Source organism: Quercus lobata, chromosome 1, assembly GCF_001633185.2.
Source record: "Quercus lobata isolate SW786 chromosome 1, ValleyOak3.0 Primary Assembly, whole genome shotgun sequence".
NCBI lineage: Eukaryota > Viridiplantae > Streptophyta > Magnoliopsida > Fagales > Fagaceae > Quercus > Quercus lobata.
The window spans coordinates 50,661,758-50,687,595 of NC_044904.1; the positions used below are offsets into that span (position 1 = coordinate 50,661,758).

At 40.1% G+C, this 25,838-nt stretch overlaps 1 protein-coding gene across 2 annotated transcripts in view; it reads right to left on the minus strand.

Annotated features, from left to right (window-relative positions):
* Positions 1-17,904: 17,904 nt before the first annotated feature.
* Positions 17,905-25,838, minus strand: part of LOC115991848 (sterol 3-beta-glucosyltransferase UGT80A2-like) — a 46,118-nt gene continuing 38,184 nt past the window's right edge. For both annotated transcript variants that reach the window (XM_031115805.1, XM_031115798.1), the window contains one exon: positions 17,905-18,412. In XM_031115805.1, the coding sequence (XP_030971665.1) occupies positions 18,230-18,412 (183 nt within the window). In that variant the 3' untranslated portion in view covers positions 17,905-18,229. The remainder of the gene's footprint in view (positions 18,413-25,838) is intronic.

The window sequence follows — 25,838 nt, forward strand, 5'->3', positions numbered from 1 at the left end:
GTTCGTATGGTTGGCTGGGAATCTCAAGCTAGAGGTGACCAACTATTCAAGGAGCTTGTACGGTCCTAGAGGGGCGGCCTACCCGGGCAATGGTGGTGATGATGATGATGGTGGTGGTAGTGATGAGGAGGATTTGGAGGCGACACTCAGCTATCAACCAAGGAAGAGGCGACACCAATGATTACCTGCAGTCAAGACATATAGGCATACAACACACATATTTCTTTCTTTTTTATGCTTTTATTGTTTTTTATTTCTTTTAGCAGACATTTGAATTCAGTTTGAGGCAAAGGATTGTACTTAAGAACATCTTTTTACATTTATGCTTTTAATTGGGACTAGTACTTAATTTACAAGATGTATGGTTAATTGTATGTTTCCATAAAATATTGCTTCTTTGATGCTTGAAATCTTGTGCTTGAAATATGCCTTGAATGATCTTTTAGTTCGTAGGAACCCTAGGGATGCCTTGGAGTGGAAAAACCATGCTTAAAATAGGGGATAATGAATTTCTGCCAAGCTCTATGCGTACATGGGGATGGGCCTCTGTACGCAACTTTGATGTTGTGTATGCAGGGTTAACCTTACATATGCGGGTCGTGAATCAAAGGAAACCTTAGCCGCCCTAATTAAGTATAAAAGTAGCCGTTTGGGTCCCAAAACCCTTACCAATGTATTTTTAACTTAGAAAGCACTTTTTTGAGGCCCCCCAATGGTAGAAAACTCTTCACTCGATGTCTCGGCTTGGATTAGGAGGCTTACTCTTGATTTCAAAGATTCCATCACCCCCTATGGTTTTTCTTGTGTCTTTCCATACCATCAAATAAGAGTGGATGGGCCTCTTCTTCGTGCTGCTACCAACTATTAGGTCTCTACTCAACATGTTTTCCGCTTTAGTGGAGTAGAAATATGCCCCACCATCGAAGAATTTGGTGCCATCATGGGTGAACCAAAGATTGACGATCTCGTCTTCCTTACCATGGGTGGGGATATCCCCTCGTTGTTGCAAGTTGTGTTGGGCGTCCCTCTTGCTATGGAAAATAGGTGGTATGTCTTTGGCAAACTCAACCTTAGCTTGGTTTTTGCACACTTTTCCAAGTAGAGTGCCCTCAAGCCCGCTCCTTCGAAGGGTCGGGTAATCTCCGAAGTAATGATGGCAGCAGCTTCCAAATCCGGAGAAGCAGGAAGGGGCTGGTTGATACAAGGTTAAGAGAAGAGTATCCTAAGGGAAATGCATGAAGAAGCATGAAAGCTGGAACTTTTAAACTTACCTCATCTGAAGTTAACCCAACAAAGTGGGCCCTTACTCGAGGGAATTCTCACAAATTTAGATTGGTGTCCGGAGTTATAAGGCCATACCTAACAATCCACCGCTGCAAAAGGAAGCACAAGCCACAGGTTAGATACAAGATGCTACAGTTTGCAAAATCGTACAGTTTGCAAAATGATAGTTTGCAAGATGATACAATTTGCTAGACGACAAGCTACAAATGAAAATACAAGAGATGGAAAGTGAACTAACCTCAAGGAGCTTCCAAGGCCCCACAAGCTACCGCAAGGTGCCCCGGCTAAGAGTGTCGAGGCTAGAGTAAAGATAGGCAAGACATGCCTGCCCCCAATTGGCCCTCCATGCATCTGCAAAGCCTTGAAAGAGGGTCAACCACCTTAAGGACACCACTTGCCCACCATTGGTGAAGAGATAAGCTCCTAACAAATGTAGAAGAAAAGCCCTAGCCATCCAAACATGCTCCTCCATAGTCCTTTTGTGGGAGAAGCATGTAATCTAACACCAAGTCAAAGTAACGGATGGTCTCTATGGAGTACTTCCTCCCCAACATGTTAAGACCCAGCTGGACGCCTAACACGCTGTCCAAGTTAACGATGGGCCCTTCGAAGCTAAGGCTGGTTATGCGGTGGAAGTCATAGGGAGTCACCGTCATCTCCCGCTCAACAATATGGAAGGTATGACTAGTATCCCACCACCTCTCGATGAGGCATTGCACCAAAATAGCACTTGTAGACCTTTCTGACAAAAGGCTAAGGATAGCCTTGAAGCTCGCTTCCCGAATGTAAGCCTTGGTTTCAGGAACAAGGAGGTTGTACCACTCTACCACCTTGTTAGTGTTTCCCCTACCATCGTAAGGGGATGAGGACTACAAAAGATGAAGATAACATCAGATCCTGGATTCAAGTGAAAATGATGAAAAATGATGTTTTCGATACAAGAATAAAGATAAAAAGAAGGATGCCGTGATGTTCAGGTGAAAAAATGACAAAAAGGGGTGTTAGGATTTCATATAAAAGTGAAACAATGGAAAAAGAACTGAAATTTAGCAAAGTAAGGCCTTTGCCAAGCGCCTCACATACGTGGGTCAAGGCCCACGTACGCAGACAGGACCCCATATATGCAAGCCAAAACCTACGTATGCAGAGCCTTAAGAACAGACCTACGTACGTAAGAATAGAGTTGCGTATGCATAAGTACAAGCTGAATACGCAGGCTCGAGCCCACATACACAAAAGCACAGACAGGAGGTGCCCTTCGACATTTTTCAAACATATATCATCCAAAACCAATCCTAAACATGTTCCTACCCCTCCTAATGTGTTAGGTTTTCATCTAAACCCATCCCACAACAAAACCCAAGCATTTACATGGCCAAAAACACATCAAAACGAAAGTTCAAAGAGAAATTTGAAAATGAGAAAAGGTTGAAAAACTTACAAATTTAGCCATGGGGATGTGATTCTCTGGCTAGTATGTCTATGAAGAAGGCTCCATCAGTCTCACTGCTCCACTCCAGCGGGTGAGGAGAATTGCATCGGAGGAAAGGACATAGGAAGCCTTTTTGGCCTTGGGTGCCATTGAAGGAGATGAAGAGAGTCTAGAGAGAAAATGAGAGAATGAGGGAATGGGAGAATCAAATGAAGAGTTATAAAGAATGTGAAGAGAGAAGAGTGAAGTTTTTGTAGAGAAAATATGGAAAGTTGAAGAGTTATGAAGAATGTGAAGAGATGAGGGAGATGAAGAGAATGAAGAAGAAAAAGAAACAGATGGGAAAAATAAAGAGGTGGGAAACTACGTGTAGTTTAGGCCTCACCTCTAAACTACATGTAGTTTAGTCAAAAAAAAAAATCTCAAGATTGCCCCAATTAGGCACAAAGTCACCAAAGACCCCCTAATAAGTAGTAAAGGAAGCAGAAAACTCTTCCCCCAATGAAGCATGTACATCCCAAAACCATTCCTAGTAGATCACATAAACTCAAGAACACTATCCCCAATAAGGAAGCAGAAGATTCTTCCCTAGTGGATCAAGCATATCTAGAACATCATCACCATGAAGGAGGCAGAAGATTCTTCCCCAATGGACCTAAGCATATTTAAACAATCCCCAGTGAAGAAGCAGAAGATTCTTCTCCAATGGATCAAGTACACCTAAAGTATCCCTAGTGAGGAAGCAGAAGATTCTTCCTTAAAGTCCTCAACATACCATGAAGGAAGTAGAAGATTCTTCCCTAGTGGATCACACATCTACAAAAGTTACACTACTCCTCAGTGAGTCCATTTCTACTACTCCTCAATGAGTTTCTCATCCCTAAATAATTCATGAAAGAGGCAAAAGATTCCTCCCCATACATACCTACTCCTCAGCAAGTTTTCACCACCCCTAATGGATCCAACAATCAAGACTACTCGTGCACATATCCTCCAGGAATTCAACATGCAGGCACAGTAGAAAAAGGTAGAGATAGAGATAAAGAAAGAGACCAAGGTCAACTTGAGGCAAGAGCCTCATCAGAAAAGGTAGAGAAAGAAGTGAAGAAGACAAGAGGACCGAGTCACGCAGAGAAGTTTGAGGCAAAAGCCCCGAATGGACACCACAAAGACTGTATCCTTTTGTTGTTTGTTGTGTTAGCTCGAAAAGTGCCCCTGTTTCTTTTTCTTTTTCTTTTTAATTGACTCTAGGATAGTGAGTCACTCGCCGTTCTCCGATGTTGCACCCTACCCCATGTATGCGTGATGTGCATCGTGGATTTAACGTTGCTAATCACATTTTTATTGAATTGTAATAGATTTAACTAAGGGGAACGATCAAAAATCAAACTTGAAGAGCTTTTCTTCGAGGTATTAGTTTTATACCTTTCTTTTTCTTTTCTTTCATTTTTTGCATTTAATCTTCTGTTTGCTTTATTCCTCGTGATAATATGCTTTAACATGTTTATCTAGCTTAGGTTTATATGTTTATGTGTTTTAAATGCATGTTAGGTTGTTAGAATTTCCATCTTGTGGTTCTGCCCGGTTTTTGTGTTTTTAGGATTTATGGGCAAGAACCTATGTATGCATAATCTTGCCTACGTGCAAGCTTGATTATGCATATGCAAGTTTTTTCTTGCGTGCATAGGTTTGTTATCTCCTCCAGCCGTAGTATAGTACAATAGTTGTATTAGGGTTTAAATGGGCGAATAGGGGCATGACACCTGTCCTTATGTACCTAAAAACATTCCTAGTACTATAAAAGGAACATGTTGCTAAACAATTAGGGTAAGAACCAAGAATGATAAAGAGAAAAGGCAAAAGTCTAGGAAGGAAAGTGAGGGAAAAGGAGGCTTTCTTTGAGAAGAACGTCACCATTGTGTAAAAACCTTAACTTTCATATAATAGAAAGCTTTAAAGAGTGAAGGATATTTTGTTCTTCACTCAACCATGGTTTTTCATCCCTTTCCAAGAGTTTTCCACCTATGTTACATGCCTCATTTACTTTCCCTGTTTCACTTTTACATTTCTCTAGACATTAAAGTGTAAAGTTTCCATTTTTATTGTTCATGAGATTTTGCACTTAAATATACTATTAGATCCACAGCTTATTTTCCTTTACAAGCTTGATAGTCTAACTTGCACGTACAGGACCAAATACAAAAAAGGGCAGCAAGCCCATAAAACCCATAACATTCTTATAAAAATAAAGAGAAGCCAAACCTCTTATGTGAAACACGATGAAAAGAAAATAGGAATAGCAGCAGGTAGTAGCTGCAAGAAATAACGAGATGCAAAGGGTGCGGTTTGGTGAGGGGAAAATGGCCTAGATTTGGTATAGGTAGGAGCCATTCGATACCACTTTTAGGAATATGCTTTGCTAGGAAAACATCTTTACCAAAATGGGAAAGGAATAGGTAGGAGTCATTTGATACATGCTATAGGATGAGGACAAAGAGAATTAATGGGAGTCTTTACTATTTTAGGGAGAGGGAGAGGTAGTGGCTCCACAGCTGTCTGACCTTCACTAAAAATGGGAAGGTTGTTTGTCATGAGGCATAGTCTGAAAATCCTTAGTGGGATTACACCCAACTAAGCATGGTTAGAAGATAATGGAAGGGTACCTGGCTAACATGGGCAATGGGCATCATGTAAAAAGGTTGAATGCCTGCAACGGACAAAAGAGATAAGGGTGAGGGCAAAAGGGTGAAAATAAGTATCAAATTTTAGGTATAAAAATTGGGAACATTACCCATGAATGGGTAACATAGAAGTCAAGGAAGAACATATGAGGAAATAGATAAAGAAAGGGAGAAAAAGCATAAAGCAAATTAGGAAGAAAATTAATGATAACCTAGGCAATCAGAAGAGAGAGTAAGATAATGAAGAAGACAAAAAATGGAAAGAAAGCAAAACTTGAGTGAAGAGGAAAATTAGAGTATTCATAGCAAGTGTATAGCATATATCACTAGGACTCATTTCCCTACCTCAAAAAGCATAAAACCAAACTCTCTACAATCTCCTAAAAATGAATACTCTAACTCATGTTCCAAACCATACAACTTTATAGTCTTATTTGGTAATAAGGTTGTGTGAGTTAGGATTGAGATCTTTTTAGTCAATACCCTACTGAGAACACTTTTGCTCATAATTATATATGCTGAAATTTTTATTATTTTTCACTGTTGTAACATGCATTAGTTTTTCATTTGAACTAATCATTATTGTGGGGGGTCCGAGGACTAAGGAGGATTAGACCAAGGAATAACTTGCATAGTCTAGGCCCAAAGGGGTAAATAAGCTCCGAGGATTTCACCCACCCGTGGATGGAAATAGAATCAGGACAATTGGTGTCCTGTGGAGTTCTAGGGAAAGGAGAAGAGATAGCGACGGAGGCAAGGATGGTGGGAGAAAGTTTCCTGAAGGGTATACTTCCCCCCTCCGCATTGAATGCCCTACACCAACCTTATTAGCTGCATTAAAGTGGAAATGACCCCTGAACAGTAAATTCACAGCTAGCAGCCCCTTCTACCACCTTCAGCAGAGTTTTGATGGGACAAGTATCCTGAGGAATACCTGGAGGCATACAGGTGGAGGGCTAGGATGCAAGGAAAGGGAATATAAAAGGAAGGGAATCTCCCAAAAAAAGAGGATGAAAATTTTTTCTTTAAGAAACGAAAAAATAGGGAAGTGAACAATGTATTATCTGGTATAAAACTTGAAACAATTATATATAAGAGACTAATCCTCGGACCAGCCCGAGGAGAACATTATTTTCAATTACTACTTAAATTAGACTTATCTGTTACTTTGGGCTCTTCGGCCTTAGACTTGAACTTAGCTTAGAATTGCACTTGAAGTATTTTCTCACTCTCTTTAGAAAATTCTATTGTCTGGGCTTGGTTTGAAAGACAAGGTACCACTGTTCTTAGTGGGCTTGGGCCTTTACTTTTTTAGCACCTACAATTGGAGCCGTCTATGGGAAGTAATCTGTAATCTTCTTCTTTCAAGCTATGGCTAACTCCAGGTATAACAAAGGGGAATCCGTTGGCTCACAGCATGTGGACCACTTTGACAACTTGGAGTAGAGGAGAGATCGAGAGCATAATCGAACTCCAAGCGTTGGGTTGGAAACGTTGTATACAGAATGTACTAATAGGAATCACTCAAGAACGAGGATTCATGTGTCCCATGAACAAGAGACTCGAAATATTAGGTCGGAGATTGATTATTTGGCAAAAAGTTTCACTGTAGGGCGCACGATAGGGAAGATCGAACACCCCCATTAAGCTCAAGATCTAAAGATGGCAGCTACAGACCGAGGTCAAGGACTCCCCCTAGTGAATCTTTCTCTGCATCTTCATGCTTGGATAAGGTGGAGAGGCATAGTAAGAGGCATAGAGAGAGCTTATTCCCTAAGAGCATGGGAAATGACGCAATGAGCAAAGCTTTACGCCAAATTGCTAAGTCACCCTTTACGCGAAGAATTGATAGGGCCAAGCTACCTCATCTTTTCACCCAACCCACCTTTACTATTTACAATGGGAGAACATACCCCATGGAGCATGTGAGTCACTTTAATCAAAGGATGGCCATTCACTCGAGGAACGAGGCCCTTATGTGCAAGGTTTTCCCTTCCAGCCTCAGACCTATTACCATGAGGTGGTTCGATGGACTGGAAGAGGATTCTATAGGTTCATGACGTGCAGCAGGGTCCCAAGGCCTCTAGACTCCTTATTATCCATGATGATGAGAGAGGGGGAGACACTCAAAATTTATTCTAACAGATACAGGGAGACATTCAATGAAATTGGTGGGGATTTTGAGGATGTGGCCATCAAAATATTCAAGGTTAGGCTCCCAACAGAACATGACTTAAGAAAATCCTTGACTATGAAGCTCGCCAAAGGTATGCGTCAGCTCATGGACTGCATTGACGGGCATAAACAGGTTGAGGAAGAGAGTTTGCTAGCCAACCATCAAGAGCTAACACACAAGTAGTCAACTCAGTGTTTAAGGAGCTAGTGTATCAAATCCTTGAGAAGATAAAGAATGGGCCATATTTCAAATGGCCCAATAAGATGGGAAGAGACCCATCCAAGCACAATGAAGGCCTTTACTGCCATTATCATTAAGATAGAGGACACACAACCAAAGACTGCAAAACTTTACGAGATCATCTGGATCAGTTAGTGAAAGTAGGGAAACTGAAGCAGTTTATGCACCAACCTCAGGGGCAAACAAATCAAACTGGAGCAGAGTATCAAAAAGAGGTTGCTCCTCGGCCACCTCTGGGAACAATTAATGTGATTTTTACCACCCCTAGTCGTGGTGCAAATTCACTTTCGGGCATTATTTCAGTAACCTCATATCCAAAGTGTAAAAAGCAAGTCCAAGAATCTAAAAGAGTTAGACATGAAGCATTGCCAACTCTAGGCTTCTCAGAAGAGGATAAGGTGGGGACTTTTCAACCCCATGATGATGCACTGGTTGTGACCCTACATATTAAGGGCTATGATGTAAAGAGGGTCCTGGTGGACCAAGGAAGTGGAGCTGAATTTATGTACCCAAACTTGTATAAGGGGCTGAATCTCAAGCCCGAGGATATAAGCAAGTATGATTCCTCGTTGGTCGGATTTGATGCGAGAAGAGTAATTCCCCGTGGAATGGTTAGGCTCCTTGTTTAAGCAGGGAATGAAGTTGTGCAAGTTAACTTCACTGTGGCTGAAGCTTACTCCCCCACAGCTATTTTGGCTAGGCCTTGGCTTCATGCCATGGGAGCGGTATCATCTACTTTGCACCTTAAAGTAAAATACCTCACCGAGGGCTGGGTAAGGGAACTTGTTGGAAGTCAGACAATGGCCAGGTAGTGCCTAGTGGTTGCTATCAAACAACAATCATTGAAAAAAGTTGTTTCTACCTCAAAATAGGTCCCATAGTAATTAACTGACCCCGAGGGTGAAATTGGGATTAAGCAGCAGGGGATGCTCTGTGAGGAGTTAGACAAAGTGATGATCGGGTCAAATGTGGATAGATATTTCCAAGTTTGTGCTCAAATACCCCCTAAGGAAAAAGAGAAGCTAGTAGGTCTTTTGAATGATAACGTGGATTTTTTTACATGGAGTGCTTATGAGGCACCGGGGATTGACCCGGACTTTATATGCCATCACTTGAATATGAATACTAGGGTTGTACCAAATAGACAACCACTTCGGCGCTCTTCAAAGGAGCATGCCGAGGCAGTGAAGGATAAGGTGATCAAACTCAAGCAAGCAGCGGCAATCAAGGAGACTTTTTACCTTGAATGGTTGGCTAACACTGTGGTGGTAAAAAAGAAGAATGAAAAGTGGCAATTGTGTGTGGATTTCACGGATTTGAATAAAGCATGTCCAAAGGATCCCTTTCTCGTGCCTCAGATTGACTAATTAGTCGATGCGACTATCAGACATCCTCTGATGAGTTTTCTAGAAGCCTCCCAGGGGTATCACCAAATACCTTTAGCCCAGCCCAACCAAGAGAAGACAGCTTTCTGAACCCCAACTGAGAATTACCACTACTGGGTAATGCCTTTTGGCTTAAAGCATACTAGATCTACATATTAGAGGATGATGACCCGAATGTCTGAGTCTCAAATTGGGAAAACTGTGGAGGCATATATTGATGATATAGTTGTGAAGAGTAAGCAGACTTCGAAGCATTTGATTGACTTGGAGGATGTGTTCAAGGTGCTTAGGGAACACAAATTGTGACTTAATGCTTCTAAGTGCTCTTTTGGTGTTAGTTCGGGCAAGTTTTTGGGTTATATGATCACTCATCAGGGAATTAAGGTTAATCTCGATCAAATTAAAGCCATAAATAACCTATATCCACCTCAAAATCTCAAAGAAGTACAGAAGCTAACAGGAATGACGACAACTTTGAATAGGTTCATCTCTCAATCAGCAGACCGCTGTCTACCATTCTTTTAGCTTATCCACAAATGGAAGAATTTTGAGTGGACAAAGGAGTGCATTGATGCCTTAGAGGAATTAAAGAGGTACTTGTCTCATTCTCTTGTCCTCTCCTGACCAGAGAAGGAGGAGGTCTTGTACGCTTATATAGTAGTATCTAACCATGCAATAAGCCTAGTCTTGCTTAGAATAGATGATGGAGTGCAAAGGCCTGTCTACTATGTCAGCAAATACTTGCAAGAAGCCAAAATTCATTATTTACCCTTGGAAAAGGAAATTTTGGCCATTATACATGCGACGAGGAAACTCCTTCATTATTTCCAAGCACATACAGTGGTGGTTTTTACCTAGCTCCCTTTGCAGGCACTGCTTCGAAAATTTGATCACACGAGGAGGATTGCCAAATGGGGGACGATGCTTAGGGCTTTTGATATTAAGTATATGCCCCGTACGGCTATAAAGGGACAAGTCCTAGCTGACTTGGTTGCTAAGTTTACAATGGAATTTGTGGAAAACAAGGTGTTAGGCTCTGAGATCATGGTAGTCTCTACTCCTAGCTTTCCAACTTAGGAAGTTTATACTGATGGTGCAACTAATCAGAAAGGATCCGGTGTGGGAATTATCATAATATCCCCCGGGAGGATAACTATGGAAATATCCTTGAGGTTGAGATTTCCAGCCACAAACAATGAAGCAAAATATGAAGCTTTATTCGCAAGGATGGCAATGGTTAGCAATTTGGGAGGAAAGGTCATAGAATTCTTCTTCAAATTCAAGGTTAGGGGTTGGGCAAGTTAATGGAGAATTTAAGGCTAGGGACCAACTAATGCAAGGATATCGCAGTAAAGTTAGGCAAGCTCAATTCAACTTCGAAGCCTTCTCTTTGAAGCAGATCCCAAAGGGCCAGAAATCTCATGCAGATTCGTTGGCTATGTTGGCCATCTCTTCAGGGTCAGGACTTCCTCGGGTTATCATTGTCGAGGATATGATGGTTTCCGACCATAATGATCAGACACCGAGCAGGATACATAGCATACAGGTTGGACCAAGTTGGATGGATCCATTAGTCTCATTCTTAAGAAGTGGATCACTACCTGAAGACAAAGGTGAGGCTGAGAAGATTTGAAGGAAAGCTCCACAGTACTGGCTTTCTGAAGAGCAGAAGCTGTATAAACATTCCTATTCAGCACCGTATTTGTTGTGCGTCCATCCTGATGCTGTGGAACCCTTGTTGGAAGAGTTACATGAAAGGATTTATGGCAGTCATACCGGGGGAAGGTCCTTGTCACATAAAGCTCTCACCCAAGGGTATTGGTGGCCTAATATGCAGAGGGCTGCCTAAGATTATGTTAAGAAGTGTGACCAATATCAAAGATATGCCCCAAATATCCACCAACCTGGGGGAATCTTGAATCCACTCTCTAGTCCATGGCCGCTTGCTCAATGGGGCTTGGACATAATGGGGCCATTCCTAAGGGCTGTAGGAAACTGAAGATGGCTTTTCATGGGGACCGACTACTTCATAAAACGGGTTGAAGCCAAGCTATTGTCTAACATTAGGGATGTGGATGCAGAAGTTTGTTTGGAGGAACATTGTAACCAGATTCAGGATTCCCCATACGTTGATCTCAGACAATGGGCTCCAATTTGACAGTAAGGCTTTTAGAAGGTATTGTGGGGAGTTAGGTATCAGAAATAGGTATTCCACCCAAGCCTATCCACAGGAAAACGGGCAAATAGAAGCAGTTAATAAAGTCATAGTTAGTGGATTAAAGAAGAGGCTAGATGAGGCGAAAGGGAAATGGGTGGACGAGTTACCACATGTACTATGGGCATATCGCACCACACCCCGAAGATCAACTAGGGAACCTTTGTTCTCAATGACCTATGGGTCCGAAGCGTCATACCTCTCAAAACAGGGTTCCCAACCTTGAAAACAGATCAATTCAGTGTGGAAGAAAACAACTGTCTACTATCAACAAGCTTGGAGTTAGTTGAAGAAAGGAGAGAGGTAGCCATGGTTAAAATGGCACATTATCAGCTAAAACTCAAGCAAGGGTATGACAAGGGAGTTAAGGTGAGGCCAATGGTTCTTAGAGACCTAGTCTTAAGGAAAGTAGTGGGACCAATGAAGAATCCATCATGGGGAAAATTAGGGCCTAATTGGGAAGGCCCATATCGAATTACCTTAGTAATGGGTATTAGGGCCTATTACTTAGAAGATTTGGATGAGAATATTGTTCCTCGTCCATGGAATGTAAATAATTTGTGTAGATATTATTATTAATAATACTTTGGATTCCATCCAATTCTTACTCTTTTGATGTTTGGTGCTCGGTTTACAAAAGGTTGTTCGTTAAGATTAACCCTTGTGTGAAATTGGTTAAGTGTTAAATATAACATTGGCCTTGTTCGACTCCTTGGGTCACAAACCTTGGGTAAACCCTTATATGAAAGTATTAAACAGAACCTTGGCCTTGTTCGACTCCTCGAGTCACAAGCCTTGGGTAAATTAACCCTTACATGAAATTGGTTAAGTGTTGAACAGAACCGTGGGTTTGTTCGACTCCTCAGGTCACAAGCCCTAGGTAAATTAACCCTTATATAAATTGGTTAAGTGTTAAATAGAACCTTGGCCTTGTTCGACTCCTCGGGTCACAAGCCTTGGGTAAATTAACTTTTATGTGAAATTGGTTAAGTATTAAGCAGAACCTTGGTCTTTTCCGACTCCTCGGGTCACAAGTCTCGGGCAAATTAGTACTTGTAAGAAACTAGTTAAGTATCGAGAAAAGTTAACCCTAAGGTAAATAAGGTACAATCCAGAAGTTTGATTATAAGTCTATCCAAGCTCCTGGATCATACTTCTAAGGTTAAGTTAAATTTAAGACAGTTTAATATATTTAAGGCTATACATTCTAGTCGGTTGAACATATGCTATATTTGGCAAAGTAGAAAATTGAAAGTTATGCAAAACAGGAATGTAACAAAGCTTGGATATTTTCCTTTAAATTTAAGAGTTGATTACAAAGCGACAGAAAGAAAAGGAAAGGAAGACAAGAGGTGTTAGCTAAACCTAGCCCATTACAAAATCGGCCTAAGTGTTAAACTTGGAAGAACTAGGCTACAACCTCCTTCTCTTTCTCCTTCTTCTTCTTTTTCAACTGCTCAACTTCTGCAACTTCTTATGTTTCTAACTCCACCACTAAGGTAGGAGTTTGCTGTTCTTTTTCTTTTCTAGCAAAGGCATAGAAGTTGGGGCTGCTGTGGACTTGGGTACCAAAGAGGTAGAGCTTGGATTGAGAGGAAGAAGGGCAGAACTAGGAGCAATGCGAAGTGCTAAAGGGTAATAAAACTTATTGGTTCCCCTCAGATCAGAGTCAACATTAACTCTAGCAGCATTAAGAGCTTTGCCCCAAACTTCAAGACAGAAGCCTTAGCTACATCTCTGAGCTCAGTAGTTAGGATTTGGGCAGTTTTGGTCATGCCAGCGTCATACGCAGCTTGTTCGACCTTCGCTTTCTCAAAATCCTTGCCCTCGAGTTGTTTATGCTGAAGTTTAATCTGCTCACTAGCTAAGTCTAGTTGTGTTTTAGCCTTCTACAGAGAAACCTACAACTCCTCGGCCTGCTTCTCAAACCCTCCTAGGGAAACCTCGGCATTTTTACACCATTTCTCGGCCTTAGGCAGATAAAAAAGTAAGTTTTTGTACTTTTTCTCAACATAAGCTAAGGTCTTATCTAATTGAGCTAGTTTACTCTTTGCCTCCTGAGATTTTGACAGAGCATGGTCAACCCACTCCTCGGCCACAAAGGATGCTTGCACAGTCTATTTTTAGAGAAAATGTATGTACATGTTACAATTTTAACATAAAGAACATGAGAAAGTTTCAATAAAACAATGGTACAAAAACTAAAATTTGCAAGATCCCTCTTTAGTGAGAGGAACATCTCACGTTTTCTCAACCCCTTGAGCTCCTACACGTCATCAAGAAGGGGTAGAGCCTTCTCTAGACACAAGACACCTATCCGGACCTACCCTTCTAAGCATCCCTAAGGGATGCCTCAGATGTGACGGGGTCTCCCGAACTGAGCATAAAGGCTAGGTTCCATATGGTAGCCTTGGAAAGCTGCTCCCCTTTAGTGCCTTTGCCGACCCTGGTAGTAGTACCTTTCTTTTGCTGCACCCTTGTAATTCTGGGCTCGTTGGAAAGCGGCTGTTAGGTGGGTTGGGGTATCTCCCCTTCTTCAGAACTCTCAATCTGCTTCCCGGTCTTTCTCTTCTTCTCAAGGGCATCTGTAGCAGAGGTGTGAGATGGGGCAAGAGTAGGTGGCTAGCGTACAATAGGAACCACGAAAGCATTTTCCCTAGCATGGGTAGTGAGTAAGGCTAGAAAGTCAGGCGTTTTCTCTTCAAGCACTATGGCCTCAGGAACGTCAACTACTTCTTGGCTGTAACTAACTTGAGCAGCAACAAGGCAACGGTGGGTAGATACTGGAGGATCTTCGGTGTATGTCCGATAAAAGACTTTAAAGTCCTTCTTTATGTCTTCCTGAGTAGGTTCAGACATTGGCTCTCCCTACTCTTTGTTAGAAGGAAGAGGTTGCTCGTGGGAATAAAGGAGCTTGGTTGCAAGTGGCAGGCAATTAAGCGTCCTGAGTACCGGATAAGGGTAGTTTGGTCAGGAATCCGGGGATAGCTACGTCAATCAAGGCGAGCCTCGGGTCTTTGGCTTTGATCACATGTTTGGGAGATTGGAAACAAGTGGAGATGGGCTTGAATCCTAAGATTACGTGTACCACCCGAAGCTGTCTGTCTCGATGGAGGAAGATCTCTGATTGTAGAATTTGGTTAAGATCAGCAAAGTTCACTAGATTTTTGTTCGAGACAATGTGAAACTCATTTGCCAAGAAAACAAAAAACAAAAGGAGTCAGTTCAAATTTTTTTTTTTTTTTTTTTTTTGAAGGCAAAAATGGCAAGATAAGGAGATAGGGCAATCTAAGTTACTCTAAGGCCTTAGGTATCCCACCTGGTTCCCCATCTTGGGTAGGGTAGTGCAAAACGTCATGCCATTCACCCGAGACAATAAGGAAATCTTCATCCATACCCTTATTCGACTTAGGAATACAATAAATCAACTTAACAAAGGGTACTCTACACCTAAAATAGTAACTCGTATCTTTTCCCTTTTGGCAATTATAGACCCAACTTACGTCATAACGCATAAGGTTGGTTCCCATTTTTCAGTTTATCATGTCTACACTACCGAAGATCCTAAAAAGGTTGGGAGAACATTGGATCAGGGATAACCTAAAGTTAATGAGAAAATCCCTAGTTACCCTACCCATGGGAATTTCCATTCCGCCTTCTATAAAGGCGATAATGGGAATAACCACTTCCCCAGGTGGTTTATTCATAAGCAACCACTCTCCTAGTTCACAATGTTGAAGTTCAACATTTTCTAGGATTCTATACTTAGTCCTAAAAGCTGCCATGCCCTCGAGTGTATCAATTAGTTTAGCAAATCTACCCATATTTTCCTATCAAGTGAAATAAATAGGAAAGAAAGAAAAAAAAAATTCTTTATAATGTTGGAAGAAGGGCCAAAGGCACTTATGAGTGCTGGAAGAAGATTTCCTCAGACTGCTGCTTCAAAGAAAATTTGTAGAAAGCATGTAAATGGAAAAAAAAGCACCCCCATTCCCTCTTTATATAGGAGTTGAAAAGGAGCGGTAAATTTCCCACTCATAAATTCCAGGGAATTGGGACCGTTGGATCACCATCGCACTGTAGAATGTGGGGGGACAAGCAACCACCTAATGCAATAACTGCAGGAACGTGGATACTGAAACGTTAGGAGTGTTCAGAACACAAGTGAAACGACGTCTCCACGTGGGAACATGCTTAGCACATACTAGCCTCCCCATTACTACCAAAACCTTACTCTTAGAGTAACTCCTAATAGCAAAGGTTTTAAGGGGCTATTATGGGGGGTTCGAGGACCGAGGATCAATCTGAAGATTGAGGAGGATCAGATCAAGGAATAACTTGCATAGTCTAGGCCCGAAGGGGTAAATAAGCTCCGAGGATTTCGCCCACCCGAGGATGGAAATAGAATTAGGACAATTGGTGTCCTGTGGAGTTCCAAGGAAAGGAGAAGAGATAGTGACGGAGGCAAGGATGGTGGGAGGAAGTTTCCTGAAGGGTATACTTCCCCCCTCCGCATTGAATGCCCTACACCAACCTTATCAGTTGCATTAATGTGGAAATGATCCCTAAACAATAACTCCACAACTAGCAGCCCCTTCTACCACCTTCAGTAGAATTTCGATGGGACAAGTATCCTGAGGAATGCCTAGAGGCATACAGGTGGAGGGTTAGGATGCAAGGAAGGGGAATATAAAAGAAAGGGAATCTCCCAAAAAAAGGGGGTGAACATTTTTTCTTTAAGAAACAAAAAAAATAAGGAAGTGAATAGTGTATTATCTAGTGTGAAACTTGAACCAAATATATATAAGAGATTAATCATCGGACTAGCCCGAGGAGAACATTATTCTCAATTACTACTTAAATTACACTTATCTTTTACTCTGGACTCTTCAGCCTTAAACTTGAACTTAGCTTAGAATTGCACTTGAAGTATTTTCTCACTCTCTTCAGAAAATTATATTGTTTAGGCTTGGTTTGAAAGTCAAGGTACCACTGTTCTTAGTTAGCTTGGGCCTTTACTTTTTGAGTACCTTCAATTATATATATATATATATATATATATTTGTATCTTTGGAGTGTTCTTTGCTTTGTGCATAGACTGGTTCCCAAGCGCCTCATGGAGAGAGAACCAAACCCAATTCTTCACACCTATCTGCAGAAGCCTTGACCCCAAAAAAAAAAAAAAAAAAAAAAAAAAAAAAAAAAAAAAAAAAAAAAAAAAAGGAAAAAGGATATGATTGATTGGATTGAAATATCAAACTATTAGTCATTGAGATATATCATTTATAATTAGTTTTGTGAGAAATATACTAACTTCTCATGTTCCAAATTAGGAGGCAATTTAATTCATGATCCAAATTAGGTGGCAGTTCGTTGACTTGTGAGGTACCCTTAGATTAAAATGAATAAATAAATAAGTGATACAGAGGTTGATCACTCGGAAAAGACACAGATTAAATACAGGGCCGTGACTCAAACATCATGTGAACTAGAGGAATTACAAATTGGTGTGAATATACAACCATGTATTGTAAACCTGGGATGTCCTTCAAGGAGGCTATACTAGAACGCTATCCACCATGCTGACTGCTGAGTGCCTTTAATGTGCCCTTCTTGGATTTCATATTTTATTTATTTTAAGTTTAGTTTATATTTTTTCAATTTAATATTATCTCCCTCTTAATCTGTTATTATTTGATAATTTTATTAGTGGTTCAAGAATTATGATTTTTACATGTGTATACAATTTATAAATTTATGTTAAAATGATTTTATTCTGGACATTTTTTTTATTTGAAAGATCACTATACACAAATTTTTTTACAATTGTTTATGCTTAATTATTTTCTATTAACCTTATAAAAATGTTTAAATTTTTTTAGACATTTTTAGTAAAATTTTCTTATTTATTACTATTAAATTAATTAAGACATCATCACGGTTTGACCTCAATTGAATCTCGGTCGGTCCAACCATAAAAATGCTTGAACCTCTCCCTTCCTCAGTTTTTGAAATGTCTAAGAGAGTTTTGTGTATGCATAAGTAGTAGGGGCAAAATTAACCTCTTCGTAATTACCCTCTTATGTAATATTTACATGTTATGTTGATTTTAACCCCCCAACAACACACTTCCCAAGAATAACGAGAGTCACGAAAATGCCAAATACGAAAGAATCACTTGTTTACGTAAAAGAAGGCTTATGTAAGTACATGCTATGAGGAATAATCAACCCGTTAGAATAATTGCATTTCCTGAATATAAAATTTGCAGTTGTTTGCTGATAGCAGATAATGATGTTTAGAAATAACAAAAAATCCAAAAGCACATCCATGGTGCCCACTCTAACTTTTGATAGGAAGATTTATAAATGAGTACTTCTAATTTGAAAACTTATAGATTTTAGATGCATTATCTAACAAATAATTTTTTACTCCACTAGATACACCAATAGTCTCCTACTATTTAGAGTTAACAAGAATGAAGAACCACGTTAACAAATGTTACACAATGATAAATGAACGAAATCATCTTCAAAGCTCCATGTAATCAGTCCCATACACGAGCAACACGACAACAGTGAGAAGATACATGTAATGTAATCAGGTAAGGATTAAGTAATTATACCATTATCTGATAAACTGGGTAACTGAAACTGAAAAAATTCGGGCAAAATCACAATTATTAATTTTTTTGTTTTCTTTAAAACGCTAGCCAAAATACTAAGCTACTATTTCGTTTTAAAAAAATATCTAAGCCATATTTGAAGTACCAGAATCTCACAATGTTATGACTGTAATGACAAAAGAGACGGAAAATCAACCCAAAAATGAGCAACCAAAACATTGCCGAATTGAAAAGACTTTTGAGTGCTCATGCAATGGCTTAATCTCTTCCTTAGATAGTTTAGGAGGAAAATGCTTGTGAAAGGCTTTCACTGCTCCTGTCACCCCATCTTCATTTTTCATGGCATCAGCCACCTCAACAGCACGCTTCTTGACCTGCATAAGGCAAAGAAGAAAAATTACTAATCCTGTCCATTGATTTAATTGAGCATTGCTATGCCAAAGACAAGAAAAATATACTAATTCTGTCCATTAATTTAATTGGGCATTTGCTATGCCAGAGACAGGCAATAAGGCAGAATATTTCTTTTAAACTTAAAATTCTCAAACTGATAAGACATATGAACCCTTATTTGCATTATGTCAATCCTCACTTACAAGATGTAGAATTACGTCTCAAATCTTTATATATATGCCTTTTCCTCATTGTTTTTAGGAAAATATTGTTCTTTCCTTGTGAATTGAAATCTATTATGTTTGCTAGAACATGACGATTAAGACTCCGTAACTTTCATTACTACCCCAGTATACCTAGAGGTGTAATGAGTTTTATTCACGTCCGGATGTATTTACAAACGTTTGCCATGTTTAACATTGGACTCTAAAAAGTGAGATAAGGAAATATGATCTGGCTTAAAACATTGTCCATTGCCTATAATCATTATATATGTAAAAGCTGTGGATCCTCACCTACAATACCTCAAGGACAAGGTTCTGTCATGGCACTCTCTTTGAAAAGGAAATTGGATTGCTCTTTTATTAGAGTTCACATCTTTTAAAATATATTTTGTTATGTGTACTAGGGGCAAAACATTAATATCATGTACTTTATATATAAATAATATTTTATGTGTTAGGGTTGACTTATCAAACCCTAAACACCTTCACCTTAAACAACATGGTATCAAAGCCACCAACCCACCACTATCGTTAATCCTCCGACCACCACCCACCGATACTATTATCGCCAGAAATCATAACAGCACCTCGCTAGCTCCAACGACCCTAACACAAACCTCCGACGATCTCGATTTAGTGGCTAAAGGAGTTCTCCAATGTTGATGACCCTCTCTCAAGTCTTGCGACACCAGATCGATGTCGCCTAACCACGAGAGAGGCAGGGTTTTACTCGCCCTCCTCCGGCAACCCATCCTAGCTCACTCGCCGGTCCTCGCGCCACTGCCAGAGTATTCAACTGAGGGTTTCAACCATGGTTTGATTTTCTTCTTTTCTTCAATACATTCTGATTATATGGTTAGGTAGCCTCGAGCTTATTTGTTGGACTAGACTTTGTTGGTTGATGTTTAGTGGTGGATTGGGCTTCTTTTTTTCTTTTCTTTTTGGTGTTGGTATGGATCTGTTGCTGCCTAGTTTTTGGAATAGTTTGGAGTTGATTCTTTGATAGATGAGTTACTGTTGGATTCGCTGATTGGTTGGAGTACATTGGTGTGGTTGCTGGTTGAAGTTTGATAGAAAGAAGTTTGATTACGTGATTATTGAACCCCCTGGACCTACAAACCCTAAATTTGCTGATTGGAGAGCCAAAGATGCACAAATTAGGAGTTGCTTGTGGAATAGCATGGAGTCTAAGATCAGTTGTAGTTTGGTTTTTTTACCAACTACTAAACTTGTTTGGGAACAAGCCAAGGAACTTTACTCTGGGTGTTAACAATTTGAAGCAGATTTATGATCTTCATCAAAATTATTTCTCCTTGAGTTTGAGTGATTTGTCTTTGGAGGACTATTATAACGAGTTTTAGGGTTTATGAGAAGAACTCAATATTTATCAGCCCATCTCCATTAATGTTAAAACTATGAAGAAACAACGAGATTCTATGCATGTTGCTCACTTCCTCTCTAGATTGCCTAAAAGTTTGAATCCAGTAAAATCACAAATTTTAGCTAGTCCAGACCTCCCTTCATTGAGTGAAGTTTTTGGTAGACTTCGATAGGCCACATTATCTAACTCGAGTACTGCCTCTCTCCTCCTCTTGTACTGATGCATTACCTTCTCATGATAAATCTGCCTTTACCACTTATATGGGGAGTAATAGAGGTGGTCATGGAGGTCAAGGTCGTGGGGGCCGAGGTCGTGGAGGTCATGACCAAGGGGGCTGTGGTAGTGAAGAAGAAGGTCGTGGTAGTGAACAAGGGGGTTGAGGTAGAGGACATGGTCTTCGTAAGTGCACTTATTGTCATGGTGAGAATCATACGGTAGAGTAAACTTTTGTTGGGAGTTGTATGGTAGACCCTCAGCTCACCAAGCTAGTTTTCAAGTTGAAGAACCGCCTTCACAGTCACTTCCACCAACATCTAGAGTAGTCTCTATTCCCAAGGAAGAGTACAATCGCCTTTTGTCTCTGCATTCCAACTTTGTTGGGTCTGATATTACTTCTACTTTGGCTCAACAAGGTACTTCCACTGCTTGTCTTGCCACTCAAGACCCTTGGGTCATTGACTCAAGTGCTACTAATAATATGATAGGTACCTCATGTTTACTCTCTGACCTTGAGCAATCTAATAGTCTTCCCAATGTTACATTGGCAAATGGCTCAGCCACTACAATTTCTGGTTTGGGCACTGCCAATCTTAGTCCTAATCTCTCTCTCATCTGTCTTATATATTCCTCATTTTCTTTTTAATCTTTTGTCCATTAGTAAGCTTACTAAACTTTTGAATTGTGCTGCCATTTTTTTATCCACTCATTGTATCTTTCAAGATCTCAAGACGGAGAAGATTATTGATGGAGGGCATGAAGCCACTGGACTTTATTACCTAGATCGATGTGGTTCTTCTAGTTTAGTGGTTTCTCATTTGTCTATCTCACCTCTTCAGCATCATTGTCGCCTTGGTCATCCATCTCTCCAAAATTTGAAGTCATTAGTTCCGTCATGTCGTCAAATTGAGTCTTTACAATGTGAAGCATGTCAGTTGGGTAAACACCATAGGGTGCCTTTTGCCTCTAGGCATGAGAGTCGTGTTAGTAGTCCTTTTCATTTAGTTCATTTTGATTTTTTTTTTTTTTTTTGATAAGTAATAAGGATTCATTGATATCAAAACAGAGAGACACCCAAGTACACAGGAAGTATACAGGGGTGAACAAATTAAAAACGAATATTACAAAAGTCAAGTAAATCCAAAATAGTAGAAAAAGGTTAGTTTCTCCACACAGAGAACCAATCAAATAAGGTTCGGAGAAAAAGAAGCTTGAGATCAGGCATGGAACGCTTAATGTCTTCAAAACACCTACTATTTCCCTCCTTCCAAATACACCACATCAAACAAAGAGGAACGACCTTCCAAATATCTCCATTACGATGGCGACCAAAACGACCTTGCCAGCAAGCCAAGAGCCCAACAACAGACAAAGGCATGACCCAACTAACTCCAAATAAACCAAAAACCATATCCCATAGCTCCGAAGCAACCGGGCAATGAAGGAAAAGATGGTCAACACTTTCACTATTACACTTGCACATATAACACCAATCCAAAATGCAAACCTTTCTTTTCCTTAAATTATCAATTGTCAGACATTTTCCCAAGGCTGCGGTCCAGACAAAAAAAGCCACTCTAGAGGGGATCTTCTGCTTCCAAATGCTTTTCCAAGGGAAAAACTGCTCACTATGGCCAACAAGAAGATGGTAGTATGCACTAACCGTGAACCCCTTACTTTTACAAGGCAGCCAACATATTCCCCTTACAGGAGTGGTACAAATGGAATTGATGAAACTCCTGAAAGTTTCCAATTCACGATTATGCACCTCCCTACAAGGTGTTTATAGCACTCAATTTAATGCTTCACTTCATATTTTTCGGTCTAATAATACTCGTGAATATTTTTATACATCTTTGTCTCAATTTTTTAATGATCATGGAATAATTCACCAATCTTCATTCCCCCATACTTCACAACAAAATGGTGTTGCTGAACGCAAGATGCGTCAATTATTAGAGGTCACTCATGCCTTAAAGTTTCATATGCGCATTCCCAAATCATATTGGAATGACGCTGTTCTCACTGTCTATGACCTGATTAATCGAATGCCTTCCACTATTCTAGGTGGTTAGATCCTTTATACTGTGCTCTCCTAATGCACCTTTGTTTCATCTACCTCCTAAGATCTTTGGTTGTGTGTGCTATGTTCATATCTTAGGTCCAGGGAGTGACAAACTTAATCTAGGTCCATTAAATGTGTTTTTCTTGGGTATTCTCATACTCAAAAGGGATACCGATGTTACTCAGCCACTCTTCGTCATCGTTTCATTAGTGCTGATGTCACATTTGATGAATCTCAATCCTATCTCTCTCCTTCAATTGCTAGTGACAATTCTCCTCCTTGTCTTCCTCTCCTCCCACCTGTGTCTCCTACTGAATCTCCTTAGAAACCACTCTAGTTATAGAGTCGTCGGCAGAAACCTCCAACAGAGACTTCTTCCTCGCCTAGTGATCCGCCTCTTAATCCTGACTCTCTTCCAATTGCTTTGAGCAAAGGTAAGCGTTCTTGTACCTCTCACCCTATCTCTCAATTTGTCTCTTATGGTCACTTGTCTTCATCTCTTCATGCCTTTACCACATCCTTGAATTCTACTATTGTTCCTAAGTCTGTCTAGGAGGCTACGTCCATCTCTAGTTGGAAGCCTGCTATGAAGGCAGAAATGTCTGCCTTGTCTAAAAATGCTACTTGGTCTTTAGTTACTCGTCCTCCAAGAAAAACTATTGTTGGTTGTCATTGGGTGTATACTATGAAGTATTTGCCTGATGGTTCTATCGAGCGTTTAAAGGCTCACTTGGTTGCCAAAGGGTATACCCAGACATACGGTGTTGACTACAACGAGACATTCTCACCTGTTGCTAAAATTTCTTCTGTCCGGATTTTGATCTCCTTGGCTGCTAATTTGGGCTGGCCACTATTTCAGTTAGATGTTAAAAATGCCTTCTTGAATGGCGATTTGAAGGAAGTGGTGTATATGGAGCAACCACCTAAGTTTGTTTCCCACGGGTAGTCTAGAAAGTGTGTAGGTTGCATAAGGCCATTAATGGTCTTAAACAATCTCCCAGAGCTTGGTTTCGTAAATTCAGTGAAGTAGTGTTGAAATTTGGATTGCAACCTTGCTCCTCTGATCACTGTGTTTTCCCATACCTTTGCAAGAGGAAAGATTTTGTTGATAGTATATGTTGATGATATTATAATCACTGGTGATGACAAGCAGGGTATTGATGATTTAAAAAGATACCTTCAAAACGCCTAGATATCATTTGCAATTAGTGTTTTGAGCCAGTATATGAAAGATCCTCGCCTTCCACATTGGGAGGCAGCTATTCGGATTGTGAGGTATCTTAAAGCACATCCAGGCCATAGTCTTTTGTATAAAGCTAATGGTCACCTACGGATAGAAGCCTACACTAATGTTGATTGGGTTGGATCACCATCAAATAGAAAATTCACTACTGGGTATTGCACTTTTCTGGGAGGAAACCTAATTACTTGGAGAAGTAAGAAACAAACTATTGTTGCCAGGTCTAGTGCAAAGGCTGAGTATAGAGCCATGGCACACACATCATGTGAGCTTATGTGGATTAAGCATTCACTTGAGGAATTAAGATTTGTTGTGAAGCTACCTATGACTATGCATTGTGATAATCAAGCAGCAATTTACATTGTCTCCAATCCTTTGTTCCATGAATGAACCAAGCATATTGAAGTAGATTGTCATATTACTCGGGAGAAAGTAGAAGATGTGTGTGCCATGGCTACTCCATGTGTTTCCACAAAAGTCTAGATTGCTAATATGTTTACCAAAGCTTTATGTAAGACTAGTTTGGGTTTATTATGTAACAAGCTAGGATTGTATGATATATACTCTCCAGCTTGAGGGGGAGTGTTATGAGTACTAGGGGCAAAATAGTAATATCATGTACTTCTTTATATATGAATAATATTTTATGTGTTAGGGTTGACTTATCAAACCCTAAACACCTTTAGCTTAAACAACATATTTAACTCTTTAATATTGAAGTTGTTAATTACATATGATATATTCATTATTTAATTTAGAGTTAAATTTGAATTCTATTGTGTCATTAAATTAAATATTATTTAAATCTTACAAGTTAAGTAACAATTCTATTTCTAAAGTTGCCAAAGAACAATCTATTTCAAAACCACACCATAGAATTCTAATAGTAACTCCTTCGTAGAGTTCTTAAATCTTAACCATCCGTGATTAAATGATTAGTGTAGAATTTGACCAGCCATCAACAATTAAACAAACATTAACTGGCACCATTTTTAGTATCTATGAAACATAGGGGTTGCTCATGGGTCGGTGGGTGAACACTATGACTTGACCGTGTCAAGTGATGGATCTTTGGGCTCGGTGTCAACTATTGGAATGGTTGAATTAAGCTCCCTACTTTCAGGTGGATGGCCGGACTTCAGACAGGTGATATTTTCAACACAAATTACCCAGAGAGAGAGAGAGAGAGAGAAGAAAAAAAGAAAAAGGAAAGAGAGATACACTACCAAGGACCCAAGAATAAAAGATAAGACTATTTGGAATCCTATCTTGGAGAAGATGGAGCAAAGATTAGCTGGTTGGAAGAGGTTGTATTTATCCAAGGGGGTAAAGTTACCCTTATTAAGAGTACTCTTTCTAGCTCACCTACGTATTTCCTTTCTCTTCTCCCTATTCCAGTTAAGGAGGCTAAGAGAATGGAGAAATTACAAAGAGATTTTCTTTGGACTGGTATTGGGGATGATCATAAAATTCATTTAGTAAATTGGTCTAAGGTTTGTAGGCCAGTGAAGAATGGAGGGATAGGCATTCGGTGCTTGAGAAGGTTTAATTCAGTCTTATAAGCCAAATGGTTGTGGCGTTATGGTTGGGAGAATGATGCCCTTTGGAGAAGGGTCATTGGGGCGAAGTATGGGAATGAGTGGGGTGGTTGGTGCACAAAATCTGTGTTGGGGGCTTATGGTGTTTGTTTGTGGAAGTTCATTAGAAGTGGCTGGTTGAATTTTTCCAAGTTCCTTCGGTATGATGTGGGTGATGGTACTCGTGTGAAGTTTTGGGATGATGTGTGGTGTAGGGATCGTCCTCTTAAGGAGGAGTTTCCAAATTTATATAATATTAGTAGGACAAGGGAGGTTTTGGTCCGTAAGGTTATGTGCTACGCAAATGGGAGAGTTTCTTGGGACATTCAGTTTCGTCGCTTAGTGAACGATCAAGAGTCACTTTCTTTGGATTTGTTTTTGATCTTGATCTATTCCACAAAGGTGCGGGGTGTTGGTGCTGACAAACTTTGTTGGAAGCCAGCCTGCAGTCGAGGTTTTAAGGTGAGTGGGTATTATCATTCTCTATCCCCTTTTACCATCATTCCCTTCCCTTGGAAAATGGTGTGGCAATCGAAGGTTCCTCCTCGGGTTGCTTTTTTCTCTTGGACTGCGGCTTTAGGCAAGATTTTAACTATAGATAATCTTCAAAAGAGGCACTTTGTTGTTCTTGAGTAGTGTTTTATGTGCAAAGGGTGTGGGGAATCTGTAGATCATCTCCTTCTTCACTGTCCTATTGCATTTGA